This window comes from Coregonus clupeaformis, chromosome 35 (genome assembly GCF_020615455.1).
Source record: "Coregonus clupeaformis isolate EN_2021a chromosome 35, ASM2061545v1, whole genome shotgun sequence".
Classification (NCBI taxonomy): Eukaryota; Metazoa; Chordata; class Actinopteri; order Salmoniformes; family Salmonidae; genus Coregonus; species Coregonus clupeaformis.
Window position 1 is genome coordinate 35,172,548 of NC_059226.1, and position 15,311 is coordinate 35,187,858.

General features: G+C 42.0%; 3 protein-coding genes across 4 annotated transcripts in view; 2 read left to right on the forward strand and 1 right to left on the reverse strand.

Annotated features, from left to right (window-relative positions):
- LOC121551630 (brain-specific angiogenesis inhibitor 1-associated protein 2-like protein 1) overlaps positions 1–2,672 on the forward strand; it is a 70,342-nt gene extending 67,670 nt beyond the window's left edge. For both annotated transcript variants that reach the window (XM_041864337.1, XM_041864338.2), the window contains one exon: positions 1,391–2,672. In XM_041864337.1, coding sequence (XP_041720271.1) covers positions 1,391–1,463 — 73 coding nt within the window. In that variant the 3' untranslated portion in view covers positions 1,464–2,672. The remainder of the gene's footprint in view (positions 1–1,390) is intronic.
- A 1,668-nt stretch (positions 2,673–4,340) lies between these two features.
- LOC121551635 (brain protein I3) lies at positions 4,341–10,868 on the reverse strand. The gene is made up of 3 exons (XM_041864342.2): positions 10,275–10,868; positions 9,732–9,849; positions 4,341–7,263 (listed from the first exon to the last, which is right to left on the reverse strand). Exons 1-3 carry the CDS (start codon positions 10,438–10,440, stop codon positions 7,131–7,133), a joined length of 417 nt encoding a protein of 138 aa, XP_041720276.1. The 5' UTR covers positions 10,441–10,868; the 3' UTR covers positions 4,341–7,130.
- A 2,106-nt stretch (positions 10,869–12,974) lies between these two features.
- Positions 12,975–15,311, forward strand: part of LOC121551629 (tectonin beta-propeller repeat-containing protein 1) — a 28,680-nt gene continuing 26,343 nt past the window's right edge. The window contains exons 1-3 of the mRNA XM_041864336.2: positions 12,975–13,076; positions 14,618–14,850; positions 14,990–15,175. Coding sequence (XP_041720270.2) covers positions 14,626–14,850; positions 14,990–15,175 — 411 coding nt within the window. The 5' untranslated portion in view covers positions 12,975–13,076; positions 14,618–14,625. The remainder of the gene's footprint in view (positions 13,077–14,617; positions 14,851–14,989; positions 15,176–15,311) is intronic.

The following is a 15,311-nucleotide window of genomic DNA, read 5'->3' on the forward strand; positions in this document are numbered from 1 at the left end:
ACAATAACTAGTAATGCTGCATACTCACCTTTCTGGTAAATATAGTTATACATTGCTGAGCTGTAGCCACTTCTGAGGACACAAGCTCAAGTACACAGTACAAATATGATGAAAATATGAAATCTTTTATATGATGTATTTCCTATTCAACAAAACTATATGAATAAGGCTTGAAATTACTCATATGTTTTCTAAATATAGTATCATCAATTTATAAAACGACTAACTATAAGATTTCCTTAACTGTAAAATACATATTTCTATATTTAGTGTTAGATCAAATTTGCATATTTTCGAAAGGTCTCTCTTGATCAAAACGTCTGCCCCCACTGATGTGAATGTCTCACAGAGCTCTAACTTGGCTACTTGTTAGGAACTGGCCTTTCATCTCATATTAATCTTGTCCATCTATGACAAACAGAAAGTGTGTTTTGTTTAAAATCGATTAATTATTTTAGATTGCTGGCTATAAATCGATTTCTGAATGTGCTACAGCGATGAAACCACTTCTCCTGCTGCCTTACAATGTAAGGATTCCAGGCATATGCGTTGTTAGTGGCTGTGATGTAGGGTTCAGCCAGGAGTTGATCGACAGTCGGAAGAACGAATGAAATGGTAGGAGGGACATCCCAGCTTCAAGTGGTGTCACACATCCTGCTTCACACAGGCAGATGAGAATCAGGGCTACCACTCAATGCAAGCCATTTCGATCTATGGTGTCGACATATCGATTTATAAGCGAAGATGTCAGTTGGAACCGGTATCAGAACCACTCAGGTCCCGAAAACAGGGGACTTTACATCTATTATAACAAGTTGTTTCATTTTTATTAGAATTTGATTAAAACTATACACTGTCTTTGTCTTTTTAGGCCTTATCAATAGCCTAGTGAATGTAATCTTGCTTATTGTCTACGTTTGGTATGTCCATGTCCAGACTGCAATCTACAGTAGGCCTAGCCCCTATATCAGTGTGAATGCTATAGCCTATGTTTAACAATGTTTTTCCATATTGAAGCACTGCAACTACAACAATGTGGACTGCAAAACATGTTCAACATATTTAGCAAATATGGGGCAGGCTATTTAACGAACTAGGCTATAACAGACTAACATTCCAATTGGATTTGATGACAATGCAATACATAAAAGACCATAAATACACAACTTGAAGCAACACATATTTAGCCATGGAGCACGTTCTGATTTACCCAGCTACTGTGCCCATAATTCCGGTTGTGAAAATAGCAAAAATATTTTTGACATACCCCAAAGCTATAATGCTACTGCCAGTGCTAAGATTTACCATTGTGTTAGGTTTGTTCAAATAGGGCCCAAGTGTCATAAAATCAAGTAATCACACCAGTATTAACCAGTCTCTGTCTCCCTAGGGGAGGGAACCCGTTCACCGCAGTCAAGCTGCGTCCCACAGTCACCAACGACCGCTCAGGCCCAGTCATCTAAACCTCCAGACCCACCCTCCTGTCCACCTCTACCCAGGAGCGGCACCTCCAGCTGGGCATCACCCCACGCTGTCCCCCCCTCCTCCTCCAGGCGGATGGACCCAGGGCCGGACACTAGTGGACAGGACAACTTGACACTGTGGGCTGCTGTACAGAAGATCCAGTAATTTCACTACTACAGATGCCATTTGAAATGACATTGTCTTAAACACAGTAGCCCTACTGCTGCAAACGCTCTCCCTGAGAAGGTGGGAGGATTTATTTATGTAAACAGATGCACATATGTAGATTTTCTAGACCTATTTTTGTTGGTGATGATGAGTGCGACATACTACATGCGTTCTCGCTGGGCGTGGGAGAAAAGGAGTCGAGGAAAGCCTGAGATTGGGCCGTTGAAATATCAGAATGTATTTAAGGTATTTTTTTATTTTTGCTTGTTCAATCACTCGTCAATGATCTTTTGTTGCCATAGGGCAGTAGATGAATGAATGTATGCTGTACGGGACCTATGCATCACAATTCACAGAGGTCCTTATGGTAGTGTTGCTCTTGTTATTGTGTTGATGTATCTCGAATATGACATGTAAAATTGCATTGTTGCTATCATTACTAATGACCAACAGCTGGCGACTGTCGAATATAACTATACTCATTCAAGGGAAGCGCACACAGTTTTTTCCCCTCAACTCCTTCCAAGAAGTGTAACACGAATTTGATTGGTTGAGTGTGTCATTGTCATCTTGCTGATCGGTTTTACAGTTAAGTGTTCATACAGTGCTGCTGTTAATAGTGGAAGATGTGAGACCTGTTTACCTTAACTCTGTATACCAACAGTAATCATTCTGTGAAACATCTCTCACCTGTCTGTTATTCAGTTAGCCCGGGTCGTGTTCATTAGGCACCAAACGGAACAAAGCAGACTGAAACCTTTGAGGGAATGTTTCTTATTGTTTGATAAGAAACGTTCAATTGTTTTAAAACGTTTTCCATTACGTGCCCTTGTAACTTCTCAAAGACCGTGCAGCCATTTTGCTTTTAATCTTCATGCTTCATGGAAGGCATTTTCAACCTAGTGGCTAATTGTATTATTTTTCTTTGGTCTGCCCTGCCTACTCCCTGAGTTTGGGAACGTTGCTGTATGAAAATATATATATATATATATATACACTAAACAAAAATGTAAACGCAGCATGTAAAGTGTTGGTCCCATGTTTCATGAGCTGAAATAAAAGATCCCAGAAATGTCCCATACACATAAAAAGCTTATTTCTCTCAAATGTTGTGCACAAATTTATTTACATCCCTGTTAGTAGGCATTTCTCTTTTACCAAAATAATCCATCCACCTGACAGGTGTGGCTTATTAAGAAGTTGATTTAACAGCATGATCATTACACAAGTGCATCTTGTGCTGGGGACAATAAAAGGCCACTCTAAAATGTGCAGTTTTGTCACACAACACAATGCCACAGATGTCTCAAGTTTTGAGGGAGCGTGCAATTGGCATGCTGACTGCAGGAATGTCCACCAGAGCTGTTGCCAGATAAATGAATGTTAATTTCTTAAGAGAATTTGGTAGTACGTCCAACCGGCCTCACCGCAGACCACATGTATGGCATCGTGTAGGCAAGTGGTTTGCTGATGTCAAAATTGTGAACAGAGTGCCCCATGGTGGCGGTGGGGTTATGGTAGGGGCAGGCATAAACTACGGACAATGAACACAATTACATTTTATCAATGGCAATTTTAATGCACAGAGATACTGTGATGAGATCCTGAAGCCCATTGTTGTGCCATTCATCTGCCGCCATCACCTCATGTTTGAGCCTGATAATGCACAGCCCCATGTCGCAAGGATCTGTACACAATTCCTAGAAGCTGAAAATGTCCCAGTTCTTCAATGGCCTGCATACTCACCAGACATGTCACCAATTAAGCCTGTTTGGGATGCTCTGGATCGACGTGTACAACAGCGTGTCCCAGTTTCCGCCAATATCCAGCAACTTCGTACAGCCATTGAAGAAGAGTGGGACAACATTCCACAGGCCACAATCAACAGCCTGATCAACTCTATGCGAAGGAGATGTCGTGCTGCATGAGGCAAATGCTGGTCACACCAGATACTGACTGGTTTTCTGATCCACGCCCCTACTTTTTTTCAAAGGTATCTTTGACCAACAGATGCATATCTGTATTCCCAGTCATGTGAAATCCATAGATTAGGACTTAATGAACTAATTTCAGTTGACTGATTTCCTTATATGAACTGTAACGCAGTAAAATCTTTTAAATTGTTGCATGTTGCGTTTTATATTTTTGTTCAGTATATTTTATTGTATATATATATATATATATATATATTACTATATTATATTTCACTGCTTGTCTTCTCGTTACTTCTTTGTCATGATAAATTGTTATTGGTGAATTATATATGATTGGTCATAACATTTATAACATTGTTACTTCATGACTATAAAGGCTGGGTTTCAATCCAAGGCACACTGTTGACAATACACCTTTTAAAGGCAATTTCCCTGAAGTTCGCAGAGATCACATTCATGATCAACTCTGTGGATGTCGGCTCTGATTCTAATAATTAACTGGCTGATAAGCTGAACCAGGTTAGTTACAACTGGGGTCAAATTGAAAACCTACAGGAGGGTAGCTCTCCAGGAACAGGGTTGGAGAGCCCTGTCCTAGACTATCTTCTACAAAGTGATTGGGCACTGATCTAGAATCCGTTTAGCTTTTTAGACCATAATTAATACAATGAAATGGAAAGAGGGACCTGATCCTAGATCAGCACTCCTACTTTGAGACACTTTATGAATATTGGCCAGGAATAAAGAGTTAAAATATATCAGTCAACACATGTACCGCACTCATGTTTCTTTATTTACAATAACTCTCTTTTATAAAAAAATAAGGACCTCCATCATGACAGCGTGCGTAGTGTTTCAAAGCAAATCAATTTAAAATACACGCCCCCCCCAATATATAATACAATTTTATTACATGACATGGACCAATTGGACATAGACAGTAACAATACCCTACGGATGGGATAGACATTCTTGGTTGATTGTCCATTGCAGGGAGGATCGCAGAGGGCTGAGTTGTCACTGAGAAGAATACTAAGATAGCTACACATTATCCAGAGATTACACGTCAACCTGCTCGTATTATGCAAAAACTCGCTGCATGCTTTGCTTTCCCTCCCTCCCTCCCTCCCTCCCTCGGCTGAGTCTGCTTGGTTGTAGGTCAAAGACGTGGTGCCTGACTTGACCTGGGTGAACTCCTGCAGAGCCTGTGTAGGGCGCTTCAACCTGTCCGAATATCCATGCTACTTAGAATGCATGCCCAATAAAAATGTACGTTCTAAGTGGTATGCTATAGTGTGACATTAAAGGATATTGGAACAGAGATCCCTGTTCATTAGGCAGCAAATGGTAGAAAATGGACTGAAACAGGGAGGAACTACCTGGTCTTGTCCAATAAGAAACTCTGAGGTCTGCAGACCTATATAAAAGCAATCTATCTGAATCATACCCAATAAAAATCAATGGTCAATGCAGTGCAAATATGACATGGCCCCAGAATTTTCAGACAAATGTTCAATGTCTCGCTTAGGGACAGCTGATGTCTCAGCGTTACATTTAAAACCCTCCCCCTGCCAGAGTCAAGCTGGGAGAAGCTATTCTCTGCGACACAGGCCCAGACTGAGTGTGGGCAGCATTTACAAAGGCTTCAAAACAAAGAGGTTCAAAAGGGTTGCTTAAAGTGGCGTTCGCTCGATCGGTCGTTTCCTTATAGTCCTATACCGGTACAGTGACGATACATTTCCCAACGCAACGAGTCTATTTTATACATAATTAATCCTAAAATGTGACTAAATGAAACAAAAGTCGCTTCAGGAGTGGCAGAACTGAACAATACCCAGTTGTGGCGCAATTGGAATTTAACATTGAGCACAAAATCTACTTGTGCCTCCGTTCGATTGAACATGACAAAACAAAGGAATTCTATCAAGTAAATCATTCGTTATTGATCCACGTCTTGAGCCACATTATGATCACAATCCCATTCTGGGCCTGTATTCACAAAGATCCTCAGTGTAGGAATGCCAATCTAGGATCAGTTTGGCTTTTAAATCATAATGCACAAGGTTTATGTCGACAGGGAGGACGTGATCCTAGATCAGTACTCCTACCCTGGGCCGTATCCACAAAGCGTCTCAGAGTAAAACATTTGGTGGTAAGTGCTGAGAATAGAGACATTTTACTCCTACTCTTATGGGTCAACATAAAAGCTATGCATGAAGCCTCTAGTCCTAATAGTCCCCCACCTAGTCAACAGATATTTAGGAGACCTCATGAGCTGTCCTAACCAGTTAAGAGTTACCAACAGGTGTCTTGGTAATAGAAAAAGGCAGTGGCCATTGACAGGCAATTGCTTTGGAGTTTGATAGTTCTATATGATCGCCCCATAAATAATCTAGACCTTGTATCTTGCGCTTTTGACAATGATTTCACAAGGCTTAATTCACATGATAGCCCATGCCTAAATACTTATAACCACTAGGCTAATAAACAAATCACACATTTTTCTTTCAATTATTTCATTAACCTACATCATGTCATTTGAAGTTAGCCCTTTGGAGCACAATATCACGCTGTTAAACAAGATGCCTAAATTGGGCATGCCTATGGGTTGGGCAATTGAAAGCATCTACAGCCTGTTAACTTTGATTCTGTTTGGTAAAAATTATAGACCTTTTTGAAACACTTTATGCAACATTATCGGCAAGTGACTTGATGCCTAGTGTGCCAAAGCTATTTTGAGTTTTTGAACAGGAGTGTGCTGAAATAACGTTAATATCTATCAACATTCAGCTTTTAACAGCTGTGAAACACTGTGATTCAATATGCCTATCACATTATTCAAAATATCAGAAATGGTCCCAAAAATATTACACAATAATTATTACCAACATATTAGGAAACATTTAAAGTGATTGTGTCAGGCAAATTATATCAAACGTTTTACCATTGCAACATCTGATGTACAGTCACATTCACCGTAGTTTTCTGAAGCGTGCTATACAGCTGTCAGTGCCTCGTCGTGATTGCTTATTCCTCATCATTTGCAACAATGTCAATGATGTCATCACTATCCTTCTTTTGCGGTACCTCAAACTGTCGTGATTACCAACTGAGAAACTTTTATGAGTTGATTTTACTCCTGGCTCAGAGTTTGTCTGAGCAGTGTATTGTCATCCTAAAATCTACTCTGAGCTGGGAGTTGTTTTTGTCTTAGACAGGATCCTAGGACCTTTTCTGATAGGCTTTGTGGAATATGGCCCCTGGTGTGTTTTCTGCTCTATAGCGTAATAAAGGCACCAGCAGTAGATAGACAAAGATCAGGCTTCTTCACTAGATAATACTCCTAAATCATCTATCCTAGCATGTACACATTTAGATTTTCACATGCACCTCTATCATATTATCATAATTAATGGCTGGCTATAAGTTCATTGTGGCGACTACTTAATCCTTAATCGTTGTAAGAAAAGACATGGCATCATCAGTGTGTAATAATTATAAACAACAAAGTTTAAAAGATCCAGCTTGGCTGTGAGAGGATGAGCTAGCTACAGTTTGGTCCTTCTACCCGAAGGTGGCGCCACAGTTGGGACATCTCCTCTGGCGCAGCGCCAGGCAGAAGAGGATCCCCAGGGGGAAGAAGAAGATGGCACACATGATTCCCAAACAGGTGAAGTCATCCTCCAGCACGCCCACTCTGAAAAAAAATAAAGGTACACATTAAAAAGAGGCTAGATGGAATTTTTGCCTCTTGTGATGCTCTCGAGCAAAAAGGGGCCACCTGAGCAAAAACATATGTTTGCCTATAAGTAAGGATTTGTGTGGTTTTGTGAGATAAGAAGTTATTTAAATTATCATATTACATATACGTAACACATAGCCAACATTCAAGCAAAAACATTTGAACTCATCAATTAGCAACTAAATTCCCATACACCCCTGAAACCATTTTTAAGACAGAGAGGTCTTGTCAATGTACCCACCTCCCAAAACCCAAGAGCAGGAAAGCGAACACCTATTGGTGTAGAGATTGAACCATTCTGTTGTTGTGTGTCAAGTTGCTACGGGGCAATATAACTAATAAAGAGAGAGAGAGAACTAATGGGAAAACAGTAACAAGTAGCCTACACTTTCTTGCAGTCATTGTGACTCTGGGCTTTCTAGGTTTCCGTGGTAATGCAGGGAGCAGAGAGTAACACAGACAGACAGTCCAGTGTTGGAGATGCAGTGCTATTAGATGTATGAGCCGTGAACATAATCATGACACTGGTATGTAGCCTAAAGGCACATTGTGGTCTCACAGTGTGACCTGGGGAATCACATGGAGAGAGAGTTAACTCTGGGTTCCCCTGACTCCAGCGTGGCTGCTAGTAGGAACAGAGCTGCAGGGGTTAACAGCAATCAGGAACTGCTGCCTGGTCTTATGACTCCACATGTTGGCTGACTAGCATCATGTCCAATGCATCTGTCAACTCCCCTTAGAGGAAATCTACATTGTATAGAACCAAACATGCCACGTTAATTATCCTAACTTGCTGAGTAAATTCACCTAACCTGCTACGAAAAAAAGTCACTTCCGGTCGTAGCTGTACTTCCTCTAGTCAGAATCGTTTCTAAGGGAAATGGTGGACAGCAAAAATATGTGCGCAACAACAGGTGGAGCGCAAATGTAATGTGGACTTTAATGTTTTGCCTGCTGTGTGTGTGTGTCTGTGTGTTGCCAACCTGCCCCTGCCCTGCTGTGTGCCATTTACATGTCATGGGTGTGCTTATCAGCGGAGTGTCAGAGCATGCCAAGGCCACAAACTAGACTGGAACCCTTTATTGAACCTGGCAATGCAAACAATGGTGACTGAAACTAAAACAAGCCGTCTCTCTCTACTCTCAATCTAACGCTCCTAGAAATCAGGCTCTATTATTTAACTTTCATTTGGACCAGGCCTCAGAAGTGGAAACAAAAGTCTGTATTTACACCAAACACTGGGGTAAATTCTCATATTGGAAACATGCCATTAGTTTATTCTATCAGCAATTAGACTTGTATTATGTTCATTTTGAAAAGACAAATTTGACAACAACAAAAATTATTTTTACAAAATCAACACAAGACAGACATTACAGCTGCTGGGTCATGTTCATTAAGCACCAAACGGAAGAAAACAGACCAATAGGAAGGGACTACCTAGACTTGTCCAATAAGAAACACTCCTTTTCCGTTGCAAAACATTTTTAAAGTTTATAAGGGCAAACGACCCTGACACATGATAACATTTGACCTTCAAGAGCATCATACATCGTGTACAGTCAATCAACTTCCTCTCTCCTGTCACGTGTCTGTGTTCTTAGCAGCTGACACTGAAAGGATGTTGAGTCAAACAAATTGAAACCACTGCGGTAACTCTCCAAATGAAGCTTTACCCTACACCAGCAGCTTTAGCGTGTACTAGGCCTGCCTGCCTGGCCACAGTGCAGTGTGTGTAATACTGTTGTTGTGACGCTCACATGTAGCTATGCTGTGGAACACACTTTAGACAAAGATAGAGCAGAAGACAACCGTCATTTGACACATGGAAACCATGTGCCCACCACAGGAACACCGCTGATTGACACTGAAAAGGCTTTCCTTGATGGCAGATTAGCCTACTGGCTCGTCTTGGTTTGGCAGACCCCTACACCTTCTCCCAAATCTGGTTCCCCCTCCAACTGTGGTTCATCTCAAGGTTTCAAACACGGCTCTTCTTTCTTTTGTTTATTCTTTCTAAATCACCTTAGTTACACCCTTGTTATATCATTACTCTGCCTGTGACACCCTGTGACTTTCAGAGAGTTCAGCTCTGTGCTAACAGCAAATTAATTGAACATTTCACCACTTTCCAACCTCATTCGTCATCTCCTGCATCACCCCAACGTCAACATTTGTGAAAACGGCCTGATGACAACATATTGTGTGCAACGTGATGTTAACCAACTGAGCAGTCCAAGGTTACTTTACTAAAATATAACAAAACAATTTTTAAAAACAGACTGAATTGAATGCTGCCAGAAATCCAGACAGTCCCCCCTCCATAAATATACAATACTGTTGTTCTGTTGAATTCTGTGCCCCTTTCCAACGTACAGTATGCCTCCCCACTATGTGTGTGTTGTTTGGGGCTGGTGTCTCACCTGCAGGCCGGGCAGCCCCCCACCACCACCACGGAGGGCTGGATGATGGTGTATGTGCCTGGGTAGGGCTGCTGGGCTATGGCTGGGCCCATCTGAGCACTGGGGCCTTCTTGGAACCCTGTGGTAGGACAAGGGGAGAGGAGAGGAGTTAGAGGTTGAATTAGGCTAGGTCTGAACTACAAGGGGCAGTCATGAGTGTCAGTTTCCGTTTCAGTCAAGTTTCAGTCAGTCAAGAGAGGTACAATATTTGTCACTAGTAAAATAACAAAACAACGAACCCAGTACCCTAGAGCACAGACTACTCTAACACACACTTGTACATGTGTGAAATAGGGCAAATATAAGCATCCACCCAAATTATTATTATTATTATTACAGTCTACAGTGTGTAGGCTACTCTATAAATGTCAGCAAATTCATACAACCTAAAATAAAAGTTACGTTACAGCGGTTCCAGCATTTGCACATCAGCGCGTAACGACGTCATACTTCAGGAGCTAGCTTTGGACGTTAGGTAACAACCCTACAATGTGATCTACTTGCCTGGGCCAGTGGGGTACTGATACGGCGGCGGCTGTTGAAAGCCCGGGGGTACAGGGGTTGGGGCGGGGATAGCTCCATAATTGTGCTGCTGGCCATATTCATACGCCCCCGGGACGACGTTAGCATAAGCGGGAGGACGGTCTTGGAGAAGAGGTTTGCTGTCCATATCTGTTGCGTACTCAAGTTATCTTCCTCTTTCTTTGACTTGGCTGGCCCTCTTCTTCCCACACAAATTGGATTTACTTAGACGGTGTTGCCTCGAGTCATACGACTTTCGCAGGCACGGAAGTGTACAAAAAAACTAAGAAAACACGACGCGCAAAAATTAAAGTTATCGCCTCTCTCCATGTGCCAACTTTGTCACCGACTGCACCACCCGAAACACTAGCGGACTGTTCAGTCGAAAGGGAGGATGCTTATAAAAAATCAGGGAAACGTCTAAAATATCGCGATCTTATCACCTCATTATGTGCTTTCTTGTCAAAAGAACCTCTCCAATCACTAGCGCCCAAGAAACAGTTGTAAACTCAGAATTCGTTTTCCCTTTCTGTCTGGATTGTCACAAGACTCAAATCATGTGACGCGCTATGGAACGCCTATGTGCGGAGAAAGCGGTCGTGTTCGAGAGGGTCACATTTGTCAAGTCGGTGACCAAAGTCTGTTGCATTCTCGGGATACAAATTGTCTGACTTGTGCCTATGAAGTTTTGAATGCAAGTTTCTGCAGTTGTTCTTCACCAACTTAATCCTGCAGCCATTGCCTGCATTGTGGGAGGCTCTATTGTCAACCAATCATTTGGGTGTTTTTCTTTTTTGACCCATGCAAACGTGACCAAAGACATGACTGAAACAGGAACCAATATAACAATGTGTGTGTACAGTGGATATACCATAAAACTTCAATTAATAGCCCTGGTATGTATTTGCTTAAATTAGTGAACACAACAGGAGCTTATTTGAGCCAGGCACACTGCTTTTGCTCATATGCATAGTTCATATTTTAATTCCAGCGTTCACTTCCAGCATTTTAATCAATCTTAATATCCTGCACTAATGTGTTATCATTTACACACAGTGTCACGTTTCTTTTGTCTTAGAATACCTCTATAAAAAATTAAAAATTTCCTTAACAGAATCATTATTATCCTCTTTGACTGTGCATTTTCGGCAGTTCGTACTTTCGCCACTAGTAAGAACTGCCGAAATCGGGCAATCGGCCGATTTCTGGGGGTCTATATTTCCGAAGTTGTTGACTGTTTTTGTGCTGGCCAGTTAGCTAGCAATTGTCAGCTGTTAGCAGCGAATGGCTAACAGTTTCTTACTTGTGATAAAAACAGATGATTGCCATAATTTTTTTGAGTCATTACTGATTTATTTAATGTAACAAATCAAACATTAAAACTCGTAAACAATTAATGGTAAACTAGTAAACAATTCATTTAGACCTGGCGTTTATTTGCTCTAATGTGTGTAGTTGCCCTGCTGGCTATCAAAAGGGACAGGTGGCTATTTGAGGCTGTGTTTAATTGAAGTTTCACAGTATACGTTTACATTTACATTTTAGTTATTTAGCAGACGCTCTTATCCAGAGCGACTTACAGTTAGTGAGTGCATACATTTTTCATACTGGCCCCCCGTGGGAAATAAATGTGATATTTGAGTCTCTCTCTCTCACTACACACATAATATATTTTATTATGATTTCAGTGTGTGAGTGTGTGCTATGGGGGTTAGATACATGTTTATTTCAACATGATAAAGAAAACCTTTTTTAAACAATGGCAACACTGCCATGTTGATCTGAGACTTGCTGTTGGAAAACCACATTAGTGTCCGTCTTTCGCAGATGCACCTCCCCCGACTTCACTCCTCGACTTTCGTCTACAGTCGGTTGCTTTAGCCTTACCACTCAAACGCGCCCAGCGCTTCTTAAAGTGGCAGTCCATCAATTAAAACACTTCCACTGCTGTGTTGTAGCAAGAACCTCTCTCTAATTGTATTTGAAAATGCATGCATACTAGGCTATCATTCAAACGTTGTATTAAACTAGACCCACACAACAGTCTTGGTTTATCTCACCTAAACCTACTTCTGCACAACAATTATGACATGCTGTATGACCAAATGTAACGCTAGGCATACATAATGGTTATAATATTTAGAAATAATAGGCATGCCCTATTGAATTAATTGCATGCAGAATGACAACACTAGGCCTATATCAAGGCTATATAGCCTTCAAACTCAAGTCTGGACCTCGACGCCAGTTCCACTGCCCTTTTCTTGTGTTGTCACATTTCCTATTAATATATAGCCTCCCAATTTTATAAAGAGTGTTGCCTAAAACAAAATAACTATCATGTCACTGTAGTAGCTCACTGACAATAACAAATATTGGCCCATGGTCTATTCGAAGGCATGCAAATATCGTGATTATGATAAATAATTATTGAGTCAACTAAAACCTACCTATTGTTTAATTATTTAGATCTAACTGGTGCGGAATTAATAATTAAGATACCGGTAGTAAGCTATATGTGCGCGTCTCTCCACTTCTCCGTCAAACAGCTGCAGCCGTCGGAAAAATATACGAGCCCACGCAGTTTGTCCAATCAGAGGACGAGATTCTGGACACCTGCAAAATGTCAGCCAATCCGAGTAACAGTTCCTCCATTTCCTGTTGTGTGTTTGGAATGAGACATTATACCTTCAGCATGGGAATAAAAAGCGGATAGAATAGAATAATCGGATGGATGATTTGGCCAACTAAATGCTCCTAAACCTACAAGAAGGGGGATAGAGAGTAAGTATGGAATTTGAACCTCTCTATGTCGCTGTTATAACGGAATATTGGATGACGTATTCGGGGACAGGACGCAAGTGGAGTCTATCAAGTCAGTGACACTTTGCAGGACAGGACTAGATACATTGAAGTTTGGTCATGTTTTGCTGTTTGTCATCAACTCAAACCACAGTCAGTTGGCCTAAATGTTCCTATTTCAATTGTCCTATTGATATTGAATTTCTTTCCATGCTGGGGCGCATCAACATGCATGGCAGGTGTCCGGTTTTAACGCACCTGGGTGTCTGATATCATGACGCGTCTTATCAGTGTTCCTTGACAACCGTTGATCGGTTTTCGTTATTCAGGTGCAAGCCGGTCCTTACAACGTTATTCCTCGGTGCATAGGCTATATCAATTAGATAAATGTCCTGAAACCCACATAGCCAGGCTACTCTAAAATAGGTACCAAAAATGTTTAAGCAGCCTGCCGACACCGTTGGCAGGGATATCATTGGGACCGATGGCACATACAATTTCCCCATTCCAATATTTATAGGGTTAGTGTTCCCACACGGCCATATCTCCATGTTACAGCGCGTGTTTACGGAAGACGGAGGCGACCACCTGTGCTAATTAGCGTGCTCCAAACACCTGTGTGTAGGCCTAACGGAAGAAGGCCCCGAGAAACGTGTTATAACTGATCAATACTGTAGGCTACAACTGTGATAAAGCCGGTTAAAACAGTGTACTGTAAGTGTATATTTTGCATTAGTAAAAATATTTTGATATGATAGTAAATGGCTTTATGTTTCTAGAACCGTATCACAATTGAGAATCCATTCACATTTGGCTGTTTTAGGTGCCAGAGCCAGTCTAACGTTACCTCTGAAAAGAACAAGCTCCTTGGACTTTAAGGATTAACGGTAGGCTCGCCTACACTCCTTAAGAGTACATTATTGGGCTAGTAGGTAGGCTACAGGAAGAAAAAAAAAAACTGACAGTGTGTAAAAAAACAAATCTACTGGCAGCTAAGCCAAAAAAAAATTATAACCAACCCAAGATAGATGACAGACTGTCATTTCCAATTAGCAAATTAATCATAGTGGGCAGAACAAGCAAGGAGGTGAGCGGAGCCAAGCACGAGCTAGCGAGATCCTACTGGCGTGTTGTAGCTTGTATTTGCATCTTTCCGTGCATCTTTCCGTTAGGGAAAGCCTATTCTGTGAAGTGCAGGTGTGCAATAACTCTGCAAAACTTAGCCCACTCTGTTCTTAACAAATTCTAGTTTTGGGAACAGAGAACTGTATTGAGATCAAATGTTTCATCAATGAGAAAATTAGCAGAATGTTGGTCAAAATCCCTCTCCCACAGCCCACATTTGGTGTTGAGTGGAAACGCCAACCTGATGCTTCAGGCTCATTGTTCTATCTGTGGCTAAGCTTTTACTCAAACAATCTGCTAGAGAATAGACAACGCTCAGCACAGAGCAATGTTGTATTACGGTAATGGCTGGGTCAGTGTGGTGAGTGGATTATAAACTGCCTGTGTTTTAACATCAGGCCCCATCATGTCCAGCTCGCTCCTATGGGCAGTGGACGTGTACGGGAAGGTGTACAGCCTATCCACCACCAGAGGGCGCTGGGAGCGTGACGAGGACACCCTCCTGGAGCTAAAGCGCATTACCGCTGGACAGAGGTGCAGCTGGGGAATTGGCTGCGACCACCATGTTTACCTCAATATCGACCCTGGGGAGGTGCCCATTCGCTATCGGGAGGAAACCTATGAGAACCAGGTATTGTGATCATGCCATCTCACCTCTGCCAACATTGATTTATTTAAAAATGTCTGTTCGTGCGTGCCTGCATATGCACATGCATGCTTAGTGTCCGTGTGTTCAATTGTACCTTACAACACTGTTTGTGTGGTTTCAGAGGTGGAACCCAGTGGATGGCTTCACTGACGTGTTGCTGCCCACCGACCGCTGGGCCTGGAGTGACCTCACAGGGGTGACCGCCCAGCCACTGCACAGCTTCCATTTGCCCTCAGACAGCTGGGAGTGGGAGGGGGATTGGTACGTGGACCAGGTCTGCGCTGGAGGAGACCCTACTGAGACCGGGGTGAGAGACTGGAAGTTGGAACACCAACTATTGCACAGAAGTCTGGTGTAGCAGGCTTTGAGGTGCTCAATAAATCTATGGAGTGCATCTCAAATGGTACCCTATTCCCTAGTGCACTACTTTTGTCCAGAGCCCT